Source organism: Culicoides brevitarsis, chromosome 1 (assembly GCF_036172545.1).
Source record: "Culicoides brevitarsis isolate CSIRO-B50_1 chromosome 1, AGI_CSIRO_Cbre_v1, whole genome shotgun sequence".
In the NCBI taxonomy this organism is placed as follows: Eukaryota; Metazoa; Arthropoda; class Insecta; order Diptera; family Ceratopogonidae; genus Culicoides; species Culicoides brevitarsis.
Genome location: NC_087085.1, coordinates 28,544,150 through 28,563,268, shown reverse-complemented (window position 1 = coordinate 28,563,268; position 19,119 = coordinate 28,544,150). Strand labels below are relative to the sequence as shown.

The following is a 19,119-nucleotide window of genomic DNA, read 5'->3' as shown; positions in this document are numbered from 1 at the left end:
GTTTTTAATTAAATTAATTGAAATTTATTACTTTTACAACTTTTCCTTAAAATTCACGAGAACACAATTTTTTGAATGAAATTCATCTCAAAACTTCACTTTTTACGAATTTCTCTCAATAAATTTCAATGGAACTCCATTTTTGGGTCTAAGTATTCCCATGTGTATCACATCCACTTCAAAATTTTCGTCTACCAATTCGCATTGAAATTCTGCAATAAGTTTCACCAAAATCGTTTTCATCTCTAACATGGCGAACCTTTGTCCGATGCAATTTCTTAAACCAGCGGAAAATGGTTGAAAAATGTACGAATTTCTCTCTTCATTGGAAAATTCCTTGTCAAATCGATCTGGATTGAAAACTTCCGGGTCTTCAAAATATTTTTCCATACGATGACCACTGTAAATATTCGTTGCAATCGATGTGTTTTTCGGAATCAGTAAATCGCCGACGCGTAAATCCTCGACCGACTGCTTGACGATCAAAAATGCCGGAGGAAATAATCTAAGTGATTCTTTGCAGACATTGTCTAGGTAAGATAAGGAATTGAGATCTCTTGATGTTAAATGATCGCTTTTGATGTTTGTTTTTATCTCGTGATAAACTTTATCTTGCACTTCTGGGTTTTTGGCGAGAAGATATAGCGTAAAAGATAACGAGTTGGCAGTGGTTTCGTGTCCAGCGAACATGAAGGTTTTAACTTCAGCTGAAATGTCATCGTTGGAAAGTGGGTTTCCATCAATTTTCGCTTGTAGCAGGATGTCTAAGAGAGCAGGACGTTTTTTAGTGCCCGATTCTTCAGTTTCAACTAAATTGCTTTTGTCTTTTAATAGCTTATCGTGTCTTTCTTGAATGACTTTATCTACAAAATCGTTAACAAATTTTATACTTTCTTCTTGAATTTTGTACAAAGATGTCATTCTGAAAACCCATTCGACAGCCAGAAAACCATTGAATAGCCTTTTATCGAACATTCCAATCAGTCTGAAAAAAATTGATTTTTTATAAAAATTTTCTTTTACCCAATTAAAATAATCACCTTTCATTAGCTTTAATAAATGGATGATGTGAATCCAACTGGGCGTTCACTTTGGCACCCATCGAAGTTTCCGCAATGATATCCAGTGTCAAAAGATGCAATTTTGGAAAAATATCGACTCCATTCATGGTATTCATTTCCTTCTTGAGAATTTCAATCAATACTTTCGTTTGTTCTTCGTAGATCGGGATAAATCTCTCTAATATTTGAAAATGAAACGCTGGCGTGCACAATTTTCGCATCTTAAACCACTTTTCTCCCTCAGAAATGATCAAACTGTCTCCTATCCAAGGTTTTAACATAATTTTGGAACTGGATTTTTCAAATTTTGGATTTGTTACAATGGCTTCGGTCACTTTTGGATCTCTTGAAATAATCATCTTTTTCGGTCCCAATCTAATTTGGTAGGTGTCTCCATAGATTTCGTGGTATTCCTGCAATTTTTTAAAGACTAAAATTTTTTAAATTAATTTTTATTGTTATTTTTTAGAGAAAAAAGTTTTTCTTTACTATTTTGGTTTTTTAGATAAGGTTGAAGCTCTAAAATGGAACCAATAAAAGGAAAGCCTTTAGGTCCCGAAACTCCAACTTTAGCGTCTCCATCGAGAATTTTTCGATGAACGTAGAAGAGAGTCAGTGGAATTAATATTAAAATTGCGTACAACAGAAACATTTTTGACGACTGTTCATGAACGAGAGATTTTTAAAACTGTTCGTTTTTTACTCTTATTATTTTTTTTCGGTTTTTATTGTTTTTGTTCATGAATCAAAAAATTTTTATACCCACACAGAACAAGTTTTAATCAAAATAAATTACCGTGATGTAGATAATGCTAAGAGAAAAACCGTTGAAATTCAAATAAAACGGAAAATTTTAGATAAATTAATTTAGCTAATTTGAAAGTTAAGAGAACACAATTTCTATTAAATTTTTGATGTTTTTTTTTTTGACAAAATTTAAATAATTTTTTGTCTTTCAGGCGAATAAATTTAATATATCCATTTTTTGTCACCCGATTTTGTCGAAAAAATTCAGGGGGAAAAATAAAAATTAAATATAAAATACAAATTTTTTTGACATATTTTGGAATTTTTATATTAAAAAATCATGAAAAAGTAATGTTTATGGTAAAATCATACAAAAAACCAAAGAAATTCGCTTAATTAAGACATTTTCTTTTGAAATATTGAAAAACATTTTTTTGAAAGTCACGTGACCAAATTTACTTTTTTCAAAAATTTTTATTTTGTGGAGATTTTGTTTGATTTTTCTTTACTTTTAAGTTTAAATTTAAAAATTATATTTTCTAAAATTATATAAATGTTAAGAATCATCGTTTAACGTCTAAAAACGTTAAAAATTACAAACAAAAATTTCAAAAATATTTATTTTTTTATTCCCCCCCCCCTCGTAAAAATCCTCATGGGACAAAAAATGAAAATATTAAATTTATTCGCCTCATTAATTTTCAATTAATTCTAAGGTACTTTCATTGATATTTGATAATTTCAAATATTTTTTTTTTCATTTGATAATTTTTCAAATCAAAAATTTAATCAAAAGAATTTCATTAAAATGACTGCCAAAAAATTTTAAAAATATTTTTAAAGGAGAATTTTTTTAAAAAATACAATTTTTAATACTAAAATTTTTAAAAATTAAAAATATTTTTAAAAAAGTTTGAAAATTTTCTCAAAAAGTATAAAAAAAGACAAAAAACGGTAAATTTTGATGAAATTTTTAACTTTTATTTTATTTTGCCCTATTGGATTTTCGACTTTAGAAAAATAAAAAAAAAATTTGTTACGGCCTTAGTTAAAATTTTCATTCAAAAGTTGAGAAACAGTTTTGACTTCAATATTCGTTAAGCTAAGAATAATTTTATAACATTATCTTCATTACACGATAATTTTAATCATAGACCGATTATTATGTAACAATAGATAAACAACAAATTAATTTCGTTCCATAAATTTCAGCGGAATCCCGTTTTTGCTTCGAAGAGTTCCCATTTGAATGACATCAGGTTCAAAATCTTTATCCTCAAGCTCAAATTGAAAAGCTGAAACGAGCTTCGAAATGATCGTTTTCATCTCCAAATTCGCAAATTTCTGTCCAATGCAGTTCCGCAAGCCACTCGAGAACGGTTGATAAGCATACGGATTCCGCTCATCGGCTGTCAACTCAACATTAAAACGATCCGGATCAAATTTCTCGGGGTTTTTGAAATATTTTGCATTACGATGGGCGCTGTAAATGTTCGTAGAGATGCTCGTATTTTTCGGAATCAATAAATTTCCGATACGAACATCAGCATTGCACTTTTTGATGACCACCGATGCCGGAGGGAAGAGACGAAGTGATTCTTTGCACACATTATCCAAGTAGGAAAGGGAATTAAGGTCCCTCGAAGTCAAAGGTTCACTTTTGACATCAAGCGATTTTGATCGAATTTCGTCGTAAACTTTTTCTTGGATTTCTGGATGTTTCGCGAGTAAGTAGAGCGTAAAAGCAACAGAATTTGCAGTTGTTTCGTGTCCAGCAAACATAAAAGTTTTTACTTCGGCTTGAATTTCTTCGTTGGTGAGTGGCTCTCCATTGACCTTGGCTTGCAGCAAAATATCTAACAAAGCAGGACGTTTTTTTGTTTCCGTTTCTTCGCCTTGTCGAGCATTTTGGGTCTCTTTCAACAACTTTTCATGTCTTGCCTGAATGACTTTGTCAATGAATTCGTTAATTTTAGCAATATTTTCATTGTGCGTTTTGTAATAAGGTGTAAGTCTAAAAATCCACTCAACTCCCAAAAATCCATTGAACATACGTTTATCGAGAATGTAAGCAACTCTGAAATAAAATTCATGATAAACAAAATTTTGCAATTTTCCGCTTGGATAAACTCACATCTCGTTAGCGACAATGTACGGATGATGCGGATCTGACTGAGCGTTTAATTTGGCACCCATTGAGGTCTCCGAGATGATATCTAAGGTCAAAGAATGCATTTTTGGGAAAATATCGATAACTTTTCCAATATTTTTTCTAATATTGTCGATCAAAATGTCCGTTTGTTCCTCGTAGATCGGAATAAATCTCTCTAGAATTTGAAAATGAAACGCTGGCGTGCATAATTTTCGCATTCTGTGCCATTTTTCGCCATCAGAAATTACCAAACTATCTCCGAGCCACGGTTTTAACATGTTATATTCGTTTCCTTTTCCCATTTTTGGATCGTTTACTAATGCTTCTGTGATTTTTGGGTCTCTTGAGAAAATCATCTTGACTGGACCTAATCTGACTTGGAATGTATCGCCATGGGTTTCGTGATATTCGTGCATTTTTTTGAAAACTATAAAAAAAATAACAATTTTAAATTAATTTTATCAAAAAAAAAATCTTACTTTGCTGTTTTTTGGCATAAGGATGAAGTTCGACAATAGATCCAACGAGAGGCAAGCCTTTTGGACCCGAAACTCCAACTTTGGCATCATTTTCTAATGTTTTATGATGCAAATAGTACAAAAATAACGGGAGTAACACTAAAATCGCGTAAAGAACAAACATCTTCGATCAACTGCTGATTTACGAATGAAGCCAGTTTTTTTTTTTTGATAAGTGGTGTGTAGATTATTGTAATTATTATTTTTTGTACATAAGCATGATTCGGCAAAATTTTGTACACCGATAGATAGATCTAATAATAAAAATCAAAACAAATAATATTCACGTTTGTATTATAAACTAGTTTTGAATGACAATTTGATATTTATCGTCTATTCGTGGACTTTTCTTACAAAAAAAAATATATGACCTTCAAAATGTAAATTTTTAATAATTTACGACTTTCGCGGACTCATTTTTAGCTGAACGCCATTTCGAGACTTCATGGAGCCACTTTCGATTACGTCAACAGTGAAATCGGGTGACGCCAAGTCTAGATGAAATTGGGTCAAAACCTTGATAATAACGGTTTTGATTTCCAACAATGCGAATCTCTGGCCGATACAGTTCCGTAAACCAGAAGAGAATGGTTGGTAAGCTGAAAAAATATATATTTTTAATGACAACTTTGAATTTTTTCCATGTAACTTATACAAAATATACACTGGGGCAAATTTCTTAAAATGTATACTGGGGCAAATATTTAAAATTAACTAAGGGGTAAAAATTCAAACATAACAATGCTTAAAAGTCTTCTCGATTTAAACATTGCAAATTTTTCACTGAGATTTTTTTTTTCAAAAAATTATACAATAGATAAAATTCAAAAAATTTGCATTGGGGCAAAAATTCCAAAATTTTGCATTAACTGTGTAGTGAAAATTTTTAAAATTAATGTGTGGTATGAAAATTAAAAAAAATGTTTACATGGAAAAAAAATTTTAAATTAACTGTTGGGTGAAAAAATATCCTTAACAAAAATGTGCAATAGGATAAAAATTTAAAAATGTGCTCTGGGACTTTGAAATAAGGCTCAAATTCTAAATAAAAATTAGCATTAAAAACTTTAAAACTTAATTTTACCTTTATCCCAATCCACATTCAAAATTTTTCTTCCCAATGCACATTCAAAAATTTTAACCCTAATGCACATTTTAAAAATTTCTTTTTAAAAATACGAAAAAATTCTCTTACCAAAAGGATTTCTCTCCTCATTGGACACTTCCTCCATCCATCGTTCTGGATTAAATTTCTTGCTGTCCCCGAAATTCTTTTCGTTCATGTGCGATGCGTAAATAAGCGTCATTATCGTCGTATCTGCCGGTATCAGTACATCACCAATACGAACGTCATCCAGACAACGTTTCGGTAGCATTGTACCAGCGGGAAACATTCTCAAGGACTCTTTGATAACGCAGTCAAGATACGTAAAAGAGTTCAATATCTTTGTTGTCAACGGTTCTTTAGGGTCATACAAGGACTTAATCTCGTCGAGGACTTTTACTTGAATTTCCGGGTATTTTGCTACGTTGTAAAAGAAAAAGCCAAGGGCATTTGAGGTGGTTTCGTGACCCTATTTTTGAAGAAAAATTTAAATTTATTGAATTCGAGTAAAAAAACAAACTTACAGCTAACATGAAAGTTTTCACTTCATTCCGGATGTCATCATTGGTCAAAGGTTTTCCATCCATGTTGGATTGCAGCAAAATTTCGATCAAAGTAGGACGTTTCTTGGTCTCAAAGTCATTTTCAACATTTTTGTCTTTAGATTCATTTATCAATTCATCACGACGCTTTTCGATCATATCATCGACAAGTGCATTGATGACCTTCATCGCACGTGTTTGTGCTTGATAATAAGGTGTGAGTCGAAAAATGAATTCATTTGTTAAAAATCCGTTATTCATTCGTGTCGTAAAAATGTGCAACATTCTTAAAAAATTTAAAGTTTCAAAGAAAAATTTAAAAAAAAATCAAAAAATATTGACTTACTCTTCATTGGCATCCACAAACTCCTGATGCTTGCCCGATTGAGAGCTCAATTTTACCCCCATGGCTGTTTCTGCGATGATATCCAATGCCATATTGTGCAACATTGGCACAACATCAATAACTTTTCCCAAATTTTTGTTAAATTTTGAAATCAAAACATCCGCTTGCTCCTCGTAAATCGGCAAAAATCGTTCCAAAATTTGAAAATGAAAAGCCGGCGTGATTAATCGACGTAATTTGAACCAACGTTCACCGCCGGAAATGAGCAAGCCATTTCCCATCATCGGAACAAGTGACTTATATTCGTGACCTTTTATCATTTTTGGATCACTCGCGATTTTTTCGATAATTTTCAAGTCGCGCGTGAAAATCAACAGTTTTGGTCCGAGTCTGATACGAAAAGTGTCGCCATATTTTTCAGCACATTCCAGAATTTTCATGAACAGTTTTTGGTTTTTAATGCCACTCCACATTTCGGGAAGACTCCCGATAATTGGATAAGCTTTTGGACCTGGAAGATTAACCCGGGCATCTTCTTCCGCCCATTTTCGGTTGATCCAGAAGAGAAGCACGGGAACTGCGCAAGAAATTAAAATTAAAAGCGAGAACAACATCTTGTTAAGGCAAAGTACGAAGGAGAACTGATTGATTGTAGTCAATGAGTCTCTTAGTTATACGTCTTGAGTTCTGTTTTTCTAGCCATCGGTCGTTTTCGGTCATTCGTGTTGGTGTCGTTGAGAAGTAAACAAGATTAACACGGAAAGATAATACAATTCGTAGTGTAAGTAAGTAATAATTTTTTCGTCATTGAGTTGCATTCATGAATTTTACACACACGATCCAAGAAGTTGTGAATTGTAAGGAAAAAAGAGTAAAGAAAGAAGAAAGAGACCTTCATTCACGTGATGGCGAAGGTAAGTGAGAAAGATAACGATTGCATTGTTGCAATTTTTTATTCAATATGCTCTATTTACTTGTTCTACTCACACAAAAAAAAATATTGATTAAATTGCGAATCAAAATAAATTTTGTGACAAAATTCTTTCAAAAAATCTTTAAAAATTTTAATTAAATTTTTATTATTTTTTTATTTTTATTAATTTTGCCATTTTTAATTTTAATAAATTAAATTTTATGTTTTTCAAAGTTTTTTAAATAATAGATTTCCAACAAAAAAAAGGGTACTCTGGGTAAAAGTCTTACTTTTTAATTCATAATTATTTTTTATGGTTTGGTAAATTATAGTAAATTTTGTTTAATAAAATAAACTAATTAATAAAAATTAAATTAATTAATTGATAAAAATTTTTAATTAATTTTTTTTAATTCAAAAACAAAAATTTGTAAAAAAAAATATTTTTTAAATTTAAAAAATTTTTTCCTTTAGGTATAGATAAAAAAAAGAAAAAAATATTTTTGATCATTTGAATAATTTTTAAAAATTTGGATATCAATTATTTCAATGAAATTTCAAAATGGTATTCAAAATATCATTAAAAAAATTATTATTTATTTTTTTCAAAAATTAATTTATTTCAGAAATTTGAAATCTTGTAATCTTTGAACTATATTTGTTTCAAGAAAAATTTTCCTCAGAAATCTTTTTTCAATTTAGCAAAACTTTTAATCTTTTTAAATAACATTTTAATTTTTTATTCTAATTTTCAAGTAATTTAAATACGAATTTTTAAGACTTTATTTAAAAAAAAATCAGAAAAATGTTCAATATTTGAAAAAAAAATTAATAATGATATAAAAAAATAAATTAATTAATTATATTAATTAATTAAATCAAGCAAAATTAAAATTAAATGAATTAAAAAATAATAAAACTTTTGACAATTTAAACTTTCCAAAATTTATACAAAAAAAAAAATGTGGGAATTCCCAAATTTCATTTACAAAATTTGAGAGTAAGAGAGAATTCACTTAGCTATAACCGTGGATGCAAAATCAAAACAACGGAAAAAATGAACAAACCTGTTTGACTTCTTTCCTTATCAATTAGTACATTTTGACCTCATCTGAGAAGAGCAGAACGATTAAACTGGAATTTCTGTTATTTCTTCAGTTCAGTTTTGTTTATTCCGTTGTCATATCATGTCATCAAGTTTCTTTAAATTCTCCTTAATTTTTTGCTTTTTAGCTTCAACAAGTGGTTATGGCGGAAATTCTTTCCATTTTCCGACTTACCTTGACTCCAATGGACTTTTAACGGAATTTTACAAGTGGAAGGAGATGAATTACGAGGGTTTTGGCACGAACGACGTCATTCCTTACAACAGCATGCCCGTCGGAGTTGACAGATTCAAGAACAAATTGTTTATAACGGTGCCTCGAAGACGTCCTGGGATCCCATCTTCACTGAATTACATTGAAATTGACGAATTTGGACCGGATCGTAGTCCGAAATTGAGACCTTTTCCAAATATTGAGACGAATTTGTTGCATGTGAGATTTTTTTCATGAAATTTTTTTGACTTTTAAAAAATTTTATTTTTAGTCGGATCATCATGCAGATCCAAACAAAATTATCTCCGTTTATCGCACCAGAATTGACGAATGTAATCGTTTGTGGTTCGTTGATACCGGAAGACTTGAATATTCTCCAAATCAAACGCAAATCCAACCACTCAGCATTTGGATCATGAATCCCGAAACCGGGGCACGCATCCATCGTTTTGAATTTCCCGCCCAAATTCAAAATGCCGGCAATGGCGTACCTTCGATAACGGTAGATGTCGATCCACGTGATTGCGAAAACGCCTTCGCTTACATTCCAGACTTGCGTTACTACAAATTATACGTTTACAGCTTGAAACAAAATCGAATGTGGAAATTTGAACATGAAGCTTTCAATATGGACCAAAATGCGAAAGATCTGACCATCGATGGTTTCCAATTAAATTTCATCGATGGCATATTTTCCATCACTTTGGGTCCGCGTCAACCCAATGGCGAGAGAATTGTTTATTTTCATCCAATGTTGAGCTTCAACGAGTTCCAAGTGAGTAATCGAGTGTTGCAAGACGAAACCAAAGCCAATGGAAACACAAACCAGAATGATATTTTTTTGATCGGGAATCGTGGACCAAATTCGCAGTCAGCAATGCATCATTTCGACTTGGGAACTGGCGTAATGTTTTTCACAGAAGTTGCGAAAAATGCCGTTAGTTGCGTGAATTCGTTCTTTCCATTTGTGCCGACAAATCACGCGATCGTAGCGCAAGACAACGAAAAAATGATCTATCCGAGTGACTTGAAGGTCGATTCTCAGGGATTTTTATGGTTTTTCACGAACAATATGCCTCGGTACATTTACTCGACACTCGATTCGAGCAAATTTAATTTTCGGGTGTGGCGGGCTCGGGTGAGGGATATCGTTAGAGGGACTGTTTGTCAAACGAGGTGAGAAATTTTATTTGATTTAAATTATTTTTTATTTAAAAATATTTTTATTTTTAGTTTGTGAAGCAATTTTTTGTTGCGTCATTTCTTGCATCATACACACAATTAATTACCTGTAATTATTTAAAGTGACTTGGAAATTCCTGATATATTTGTTTTGATGAGTTATAAGTGATATTATGATGATTTTTTTTATTTGCATCTAAGAAGTTCGAGTTTCACCAGTAAAACAATTTTTTTTAATAAAAATAGTTCTTTCATTAAAAATTAAATTTTGAATAAATTTTAATTAAATTTCAATAAAAAAGGTTAAAAAATTAAATTTTATTTATGAAAATTTAAAAATTTTAAATTTAATTAAATAAAAAATAATTTTTTGTGCAAAATAACAGTTTTTTAAAGTAAAATCAAAAGTGTAATAAAAAATTTAATTTTTTTCCTATAAAACAATTTTTTCATACGATTAATTTTTGTAAGAAATTTAAAAATTTTTTGAAATTAAACATGGGACAAAAAGTTTAAAAAAAAATTTGGAGCGGCCTTATGTGATTTTTTCAGGATTTTTTATTTAAAAATATTTTTATTTTTAGTTTGTGAAGCAATTTTTTGTTGCGTCATTTCTTGCATCATACACACAATTAATTACCTGTAATTATTTAAAGTAACTTGGAAATTCCTGATATATTTGTTTTGATGAGTTATAAGTGATATTATGATGATTTTTTTCATTTGCATCTAAGAAGTTCGAGTTTCACCAGTAAAACAATTTTTTTAATAAAAATAATTCTTTCATTAAAAATTAAATTTTGAATAAATTTTAATTAAATTCCAATAGAAAAGGTTAAAAAATTAAATTTTATTTATGAAAATTTAAAAATTTTAAATTTAATTAAATAAAAAATATTTTTTTGTGCAAAATAATAGTTTTTTAAAGTAAAATCAAAAGTGTAATAAAAAATTTAATTTTTTTCCTATAGAACAATTTTTTTCATACGATTAATTTTTGTAAGAAATTTAAAAGATTTTTGTAAAAAATTTAAAAATTATAAATTACAAAAAATTAAATTTTAAGGGTAATTTCATATAAATTTTATTTAAATTTAAATTAAAATTATGAGAAAAATATTTTATCGATTTTGAGTTTAAAAAAATTATTTTAATTTGATTTTTAAAAAATTAAATAATTTATTAATTTTTAAAAAATTAAATAATTTATTAATTTTTAAAAAATTAAATAATTTATTAATTTTTAAAAAATTAAATAATTAATTAATTAATAAAAAAATAATAAATAATTAAATAATTTTTCATTTTCCATAAAAAATTTCATGGAGAATCTCGCAAATTATATTTATCAATATTCTTTCTTTTAAAACATTTTTTAAAGAGAAATATCTTTTCTTATTGATATTTTATTTTTTATTTATTTTAATTATTGATTTATTTAATAAAATAATTTTCTTACAATTTCTTTTTTTTTCTAAAATTCATTTAAAAAAATCAATAAATAAAAAATAAAAAAATGCGGCTACCACAAATCAAATTCGATTAAATAAATATTTTTTATAACACTCAAAACTGACCCATATTTTTTTCTACAATTTTTTTTTTAAATAAAAACCCCTAAATGTATACAACGAACATTAATGACGCAAATTTAAAACATTTTTTTTATTTTTGTTAAATCAATGAATCTAAACAATTTTGCAAAGCAACAACAAACTAAAAAAAATTGCATAACTAACAAGTCCTACTAAATGCCGAAATACGTCACTAAACAATCATGAATCAAAGTGTCATGTCACTCATAATAATAATAAATGAAGTGAAGCGCAAATCGACTATTTTGCCAAATGTACAAGCAAAAAAATTTGGACCGTACGGAATTATATCGAATTTCATGCAATATTCTCCCAAATTTAACCCATTCTTTGGCGTTCTCAAATTTCCTCTTCTTTTCACATTCAAATTATAGTCGTTTGTCGTGCACTTACACGGAATAAAAGCAAGAAAAAAACGTATCGGAGAAAGAAGAAAAGAAATAATCATAACAATGTTATATTTATAATGAAAGCCTTTCATTCGATACTCACCGAGCAGCAACTTGATATATTCCGTCGTTTCGCATAAATCATACGTAATGCAATTTCTTTCGTACTAACGAACGTGAACGTGCAAATTACTCCCCTCCGAAGATATTATTAGACGCACCAAGGAACCAGTTGTTGCCAGTTGTTCGATTCTATTCCAATTATTGGTGCTTTTGTGTGAGTTAATGTTTTTTTTTCTGCGCTGCGATATGAATTGAATTTCTGTCAAAACTGGCAAGGAGCGAACGAGAGAGAATTGAATTATATCAAGTAGTCGATAATGATGATTACTTTGTGTGAAACATGAAACGATTGTTGTTAAGGTAGCAAAGAAAGTCGAAAGGGGTAATTTTTTGATTTATGAAGAATTTTGCTTATCACCTAAAAATAAAATAAAAAAAACAAGAACAACAACGAAAAATTAGAGTGGGAAATTTTTGTTGGCACGATATGTGGTGTCAATATGGAACGCCTTTAATTTTTGACTTACTTTGAGTTTTTATTTGTCTGACCTCGATTGAGACTCTAATTAAAAATATTTCTCGGTAAATTTCTATTAAATTTAAGTAAGTGTTTAAATAAAAAATTAAATAAAATAAAATTTTTATTAAATTAAATTTAAAAAAAAAATTAAATTAAAATAAATTCAAGTCATTAAAATTTATTTTTAAAAATTTAAACTTGTTAAAGTTTTCTTTTAATTTTATTCATTAAAAAATATTTAAAGATATTTTTCTATTAATTTTAAATAAAAAGTGAAGTTTTTAAAAATTTTTGAACACAATTTTCGGACAAACTAAAGCCAAAAATTAAAAAATTAGTAGTTAAAAAAATATTTATTTTAAAAAAATTAAATATAAAAAATTTCTAAATTTTAAGGAATTTAACAAATTAAAAAAATGTAGAATAAATTTTAAAAATTTCATAAAAATATCCATTTTGACTTTTACTACCTTTACTTAGATTTACTAATTTTTTATTAAGATGTACTAATTTTTTGCTGATTTTTGTTAATTTTTTTTTTTAATTTTTATATTTTTTTTTCTTAAATTTTATGTTTGAATTTAATTTTTTTATTAATTGAAGAATTACCTAAAATTTGTCAAATTTTTTTACAATAACATTCGCAATAATTCCTTAGTAATTGTTGAAAGTTTTTTAAAATTCACCTTTAAACATAAAATAATTAATTTTATAAAAAGACACAAGCAATAAAAATATTTTAAAAATTAATTTGTCTAAATAAATTTATCCAAAATTATTTTTTTAAATTAATTCCTTTAATTTTTATTTAATTAATTAATTAAAATTTTTAAATTTCAAATTTAATTAACAAATTTACATTTTCAAACCCTTCTTTTATTTATTTATTTTTTTTACTTTTTAGTAAATAAAATTAAATTAATAAAAATAAATAAATTTATTTATAGAAAATTCATGAAATTATATTTATATTACCTCAGCTTATATTTTATCCTTAGATTAAAAAAAATATTTGCATTTTTTTTTTTTAAATTTTTGTTTATTTATTTTTTCACAAAAACATCAAATTTACACACACTTTCCTATCTAAAATCTAAAAATCACAGCATTTTACGTAAATTTTTTAACATTTAATTTTAAATATACGAACTATTCAATTTTAATCTTCCCCTTTTGTCTCGCATGAGACTTCTTGTCGTAAGGCTAGTAACTATATTGCTTCCAATTTGTCGATATTTGTCATTTGTATCAACTTTATCTTTATTCACCGTAACATCAACTCTAATAATTTGCCTCGTAGTTGGACTCGGCGGCGGATGTTCCAAAGGCTGCAACACTCCCAAACACTGAGGCGATGTCGCTCTTGCCAATCCAGGCAATCTTCCATCTTTATCCATGCCATATTGCTCCAAATTCAAAATAAACTCCTGCATCGCGATTGGCGCATTCATACAAGCTTTGTTATGATGTCCATTCAGCGACGAATTATCAGCGATACTTTCACAACTCGCCGATAGCGAAATACTTCCACTGTCATTCGGCGAATGATTCGGCATTGAAGGCTCCATTAAATCGGGATCCATGTCGTCGAAACTTTCGCTACGTTTGCTCACGGAAGTTGAAGAGTTGGAGTGAAAAACGGTGCCTTTGACCAAAAGTTGTGGAACGATGTTGAGTCGCGGAGGAGCCGAACTCTCATCATGGAACAAGGAAAGTCGCGAACCGTGAGTATATTGCTTGCAGAACGGCGGAGGCTTTTTGGGGTCTTTTTTGACGTCGCGCTGCACCATTGTTTTGGCCTCAGGTGACATATTCAAATCAACAATTGCCAAAGGGGTTTTTGTCGGTGTCTCAAGTAGTCTGAAAAAAATTTTTAATAATGAAACTATTTTAATTTTTGTGGGTTATTAACGATTTGCAGTAAATAACAAACAAACAATCAACAAAAAGTCTCTTGACCTATGGAGTGGTTTCATTCAGTTTTGCGGTTTTTTATGGTACACAAAATATTTTTTTCACGCCAAACGATCCTAATTTGCATATTTATTACGTTTCTTTTAATTATGACTCTCTGACGAGCAGAACGGCTTATGTTTGTTTGCCATGTGAGATGAGAAATTATATTTTTAATAATTTATTTATACTGGGGAAATATATTTCCTAATTTACTTTTTGACGCACATTAATTGAATGAGTTTATGTTTAGCAGCAGCAGCAGCAGCACAAGATATGGATCGTGAATTTTTTTTGCCGCGCGTTTCAAAGCGATGCCGCTGTTATTTGATTTATATCTCATTTATTTATTGAGTCCTTCAAGACTTTATTATGGTTATGATTTTTCTCGTGAATGGAATGAATATTCAACAGTGTGTGAGAAATTTTAGCGCATCTTACTCTTGGACTGAGGAGGATTGCTCGTGTTTAGTGGCTTTAAAAAACAATAATTACAGACTTCTTGAGCTGACAACGTGGATTTGTCGTTTTTTAACTGAATAAATAATAATATTTCCTTGAACATAGATAAATTTAATGACATTTCGTTTGAGCAAATAACAGATGAACCTCTTAGAAGTGCAATAGGGAATTAATAACTCCTAAGAGGTTAATTTATTTTCTTTTTAAAAGGTCCATTCCAAAAGAAAAAAATCAATCCCTTCAATTTGATCGCTTAGAAAAATTTGAATTTGATCAATTGATCCTTTTACATTGTTTATCTTTTTTAACCTCAAAAAAGAATTCAACTTTTCAATAGAGGAAATTAACTTCAATGATTCCTTAAGGATTGTGATCTTTGGCTTATTTTAATAAATTCTAAGAAATATTAAATTGACATCTTTTAAATGAGAACAGATCGACCTTTTAAAAGTTAAAGTAATTCCTGCAGTAAGGGGTTAACTTAACCTCTAAGAGATTCTGAATTAACCCCTTACTGCAAAAATTACTTTAATTTATAAAAGGGTCAGTTACACTACTTTTAAATTTAAATTTACAAATTTTATCAATGATTTGGCCTTAAAGTTTCAAATTTTTCTAAACATTTTTCAACTTTTTATAATTTTTTAAGAAGAATGAAAATTTGAGTATTTTAAATGTTATGCATTAAAATATTTCTATATTTTCATTCTTTTATAACAACAAAAAGTTGGATTAACCCCTTCCAATTTAAAATTTTGAAGGGCTCAATTTTTTTAAAGGTTTCAAAAAAAGGCCAAAATTTGGGCGCCTTTCATCCATTTATGTCGGAAGTTTGAACAAAAAAATGAGTTTCCGATGGATTTCGACGTTAAGATTTTTTGTTTCAGTTTTTCAGAAATATTTAAGCGCTTCAAACTTTTTTGTTTTGTTTTGTAACTTACATTTTAATATGTACAATTTTTCCCAAATTTCTATTTAATTTTGAGCTACATTTTAAACAATTTTCTTGAAAGGGGGGGGTATATTTGGCTAAAAAGTACGTCGTAAATTAGGGGGGGTCTTTAAATTCCGACGGTTTCCGATTATAGGGGGGGTGGGGGTCAAAAAATGTAATCCGACTGCCGTAAATGGATAGCGCCATATATTCAAAATAGTTTAAAATTTATCGTTTTTACCATGAAAATAAATAAGTAAAGATTTTCTAAATAAGCTTTTAAGCTATTATTTAATAAGCAGTAATTTTAAAAATTTCATCTAAAAATCAAATTTTCAAGCAACGAAAAAATTGAAAAACTGTTAAGAAAACTTTGGCGGGCTTTTATTTTAGATCCTGAGGGTTTAAAAAAGTCCCAAATTTCCAATTGGGTGTATATTACTTGAATTTGTTTGATTTGTTACTTTCTATTTTTTCCAAAAAGTAGTTATGTGTCTTAGACACTCAGAAAAGTGTTGCTAAAAGTAGAAAATTTATGGATATGTGATCTCCCAATTGACTGACGATCAGCTGATCGCTGTCATAAAATACCTCCAGAGGTCGCTACTACTTCTTCCTCCATTACAAAAATTACTTACTTTGATTCCTTTGACTTTTCATGATGCTTATGAGCATTAGCCGATGCAGGAGCTGAACCCCCATCTCGCTTATATGAACACGGTCGAATAATAGGACCATCTGTGGGCATTTTTGGTGGCTGCAAATGCCGCTCATTCAAGTGCATCCGACGACACAACATTTTTTTTATGATTTTTTGATGGACATTTCTCTTCGGCTTGATTCTTCTTCTCTTTGTGGTCTGACATGAAAAGAGAAAGAAATAAAAGAAAAAGTTATTCGAGTCAATTGTCGCACAAAACGTAACAAGTGTTTGGTTTGGCTTAGATAATCAACGAAAAAAATAACAAACAAAAAAAAGTCTAACAAAGGACACATCAACAATAAAGATTAATTTTTTGAAGGGAAAAAATATGTGTGTGTGTGACAAAATATGCAACAGGTAGGGATCCCCTGCGACATTCAAGTTGAGCACCGAACTAAACTTACAAGAGAAGTAACCTAAGACTCATGAAAAAAGTTTTACGTGAAGTAATTTATTAAATCCCCCCTCAATTGCTATGATTTTACCTTTTTTTTCTGTCGTGCCTCCGTTTTTCATCACTACTTCCACCACACAAACGCACTTGAACAATGTGTTTGGATAAAAGTTTTCGGTTAGTTTGGTTAAATATCTTTTTTCTTGTGAAACACGAGTCGCGCGGTAAAGTCATTTCATGATATCACGTATCATCACTTACTGGCTGCTGTTGCTGCTGCTGCGACACACACGCTCGTAAAAATATCATCGCTTAATTTTTTTCTCTCTCTTTATTGACATCGCCACGCATCGCTATCGTCTCACGTGTGTGTCTGTGTATTAATTTAATCAAGCAAATAATTCAATTTTACGTTCGATAAGCAATGTTAACAGCAATTGTCAAGTCGAATCTTCGTATGAGAGATTATGAAAGTTGAGTTTAAAGGGAAATTGAGACACATGGAGCAAGTGGAATCAAACGGAATGCGTTGAATTATTTCGTCAGATATTTAAATTCCTTTGATGATTTTTTATTTTTATTTTTGTGGAGACATAATGGTAAGAAAATAGCTTGGAGCGATGTCCTTTTGAAGATGGAATTGACATTAAAGTGAGTCAAAAACGTGGTTGGAATGGATTTTTGAAGCTACTGAAAGGTAAGAATTCAAGAGAAAAGCAGTATCAATTTTTGTTACTGAAATTAAGCGGTCCTGGAAAAAGTGCGGGAATCTAGGACCCTTGTTCCCGGAAAATTTACAAAAATCATAAAGAAATCATGAATTTTGAAGAGAAAAATCCGCCAGAAATTTTAAAGAAAAATTTTAAAAGTAATTTTGAAATTTTAGAATTACTTAGAAAAAAAAAAATTTGTATAAAATGGATTTTATAATTTTACTTAAAGAGAAAAAAATTTGGGGTAAGTATTTAAAATTTTGGAAATTTTTCATTTCAAGTTTCCTGATTTTTAAGCTTTTTCCATGTCTGAAATTAGGTAAGTAAAAACACTTTTCTTAAATTTATTTTCCATGAAAATTTTAACAAAAAAAAAATTAACTAAAAATTAAATTTAGTTAAAATTATTTCGATTAAAAAAATTAAAATAGCTTTATTACAAATTTCAATTGAATTTTGAATTTGATACAATTTTCCAATATGAATTTATGAAAAAATTAATAATCTTGAAAAAAAGAAATTTAAAAAACCCAAAAATAATGAATTAATGAACAATATTAATATTGAGTCAATTTTGAATTTAAAAATAAGAAAATGAATTTTAGGAAACATTTTTGGTTGGTAATAAATTAGTTATAAATTTTTTCTAATTAAAAATTAGTTCAAATTTCTTTATTTAAAATATAATTTTTTGCACCTTAATTTTTTAAATTTAAAATAAATATGCTTTTGCTTCAAAATAAGACTCAAAATTTCATTGTAAAGAAATTGCGAAAAATATGTTTCAAGGACCAAAAAATTCTCACACAACTTGAAAAATTCCAACGAAGTCCTCTATCTTGAAAAATCTTTATTGAATTTTATCTAAAAAAAAAAGTAATGACAACAAACAACTGTTGATTGAACCCATAAAAATTTCATAATGAAATTTTATGCACATGTTTCCATCGTTCGTTCCCGTTGTTGTGGCTTTTGCTTGCTATTATTAACAACAAAAAATCGTAATAATCAACAGCATTCTGCTGAGGAATCCAATAAGTCCTTCGTTCCGTTCGTTTCTCAATATTATAGATTTTTATGCCATATTAAATTCATTATTTGGTGCGTAACATATTTTTTCTCTGCTCTTCTTCTTCATCTTCCTCCACACATAAAAATCTAATCAATAGACACAAAAATTTTATCCATATGTGCGATCTCTAGAATTCTAACAACAAAAAAAAATTCATTCGACACATAAACGAAGAAAAAAATTTCATGACATTAGTGCCCATTGTTGTACATTTTTCAAGCAGTTTTAACAAAATCTAATACTTTTTATGTCTTTTCATAAGCACTTCGTACGTTCCGACATGCATTGACGTCAAAAGAAATCAAAAATTAAAAAAAAATCTCATGTATCAAACGGTGTCTCGCATCATGTCTCGCACCGTGTCTCGCGCCTAACGTACATGTCTCGCAATGGCATAGAAGACGACACTGTTGCTTATTAGTACCATGTTGTTAAA

General features: G+C 29.1%; 3 protein-coding genes across 3 annotated transcripts; 1 reads left to right on the top strand and 2 right to left on the bottom strand.

Annotated features, from left to right (window-relative positions):
• Nucleotides 1-35: 35 nt before the first annotated feature.
• LOC134827591 (cytochrome P450 4d2-like) lies at nt 36-1,485 on the bottom strand. The gene is made up of 2 exons (XM_063840310.1): nt 1,041-1,485; nt 36-985 (listed from the first exon to the last, which is right to left on the bottom strand). The coding sequence occupies exons 1-2, from the start codon at nt 1,418-1,420 to the stop codon at nt 103-105; spliced, it is 1,263 nt and encodes a 420-aa protein (XP_063696380.1). The 5' UTR covers nt 1,421-1,485; the 3' UTR covers nt 36-102.
• A 1,430-nt stretch (nt 1,486-2,915) lies between these two features.
• Nucleotides 2,916-7,098, bottom strand: LOC134837580 (uncharacterized). Its single transcript, XM_063852962.1, has 7 exons — nt 6,472-7,098; nt 6,108-6,411; nt 5,674-6,052; nt 4,878-5,077; nt 4,440-4,602; nt 3,943-4,387; nt 2,916-3,885 (listed from the first exon to the last, which is right to left on the bottom strand). The coding sequence occupies exons 1-7, from the start codon at nt 7,083-7,085 to the stop codon at nt 2,997-2,999; spliced, it is 2,994 nt and encodes a 997-aa protein (XP_063709032.1). The 5' UTR covers nt 7,086-7,098; the 3' UTR covers nt 2,916-2,996.
• Nucleotides 7,099-7,291: 193 nt separating this feature from the next.
• On the top strand, nt 7,292-10,158 carry LOC134837578 (L-dopachrome tautomerase yellow-f2-like). The gene is made up of 4 exons (XM_063852961.1): nt 7,292-7,385; nt 8,618-8,922; nt 8,975-9,879; nt 9,937-10,158. Exons 1-4 carry the CDS (start codon nt 7,292-7,294, stop codon nt 9,941-9,943), a joined length of 1,311 nt encoding a protein of 436 aa, XP_063709031.1. The 3' UTR covers nt 9,944-10,158.
• The last annotated feature ends 8,961 nt before the right edge of the window (nt 10,159-19,119 follow it).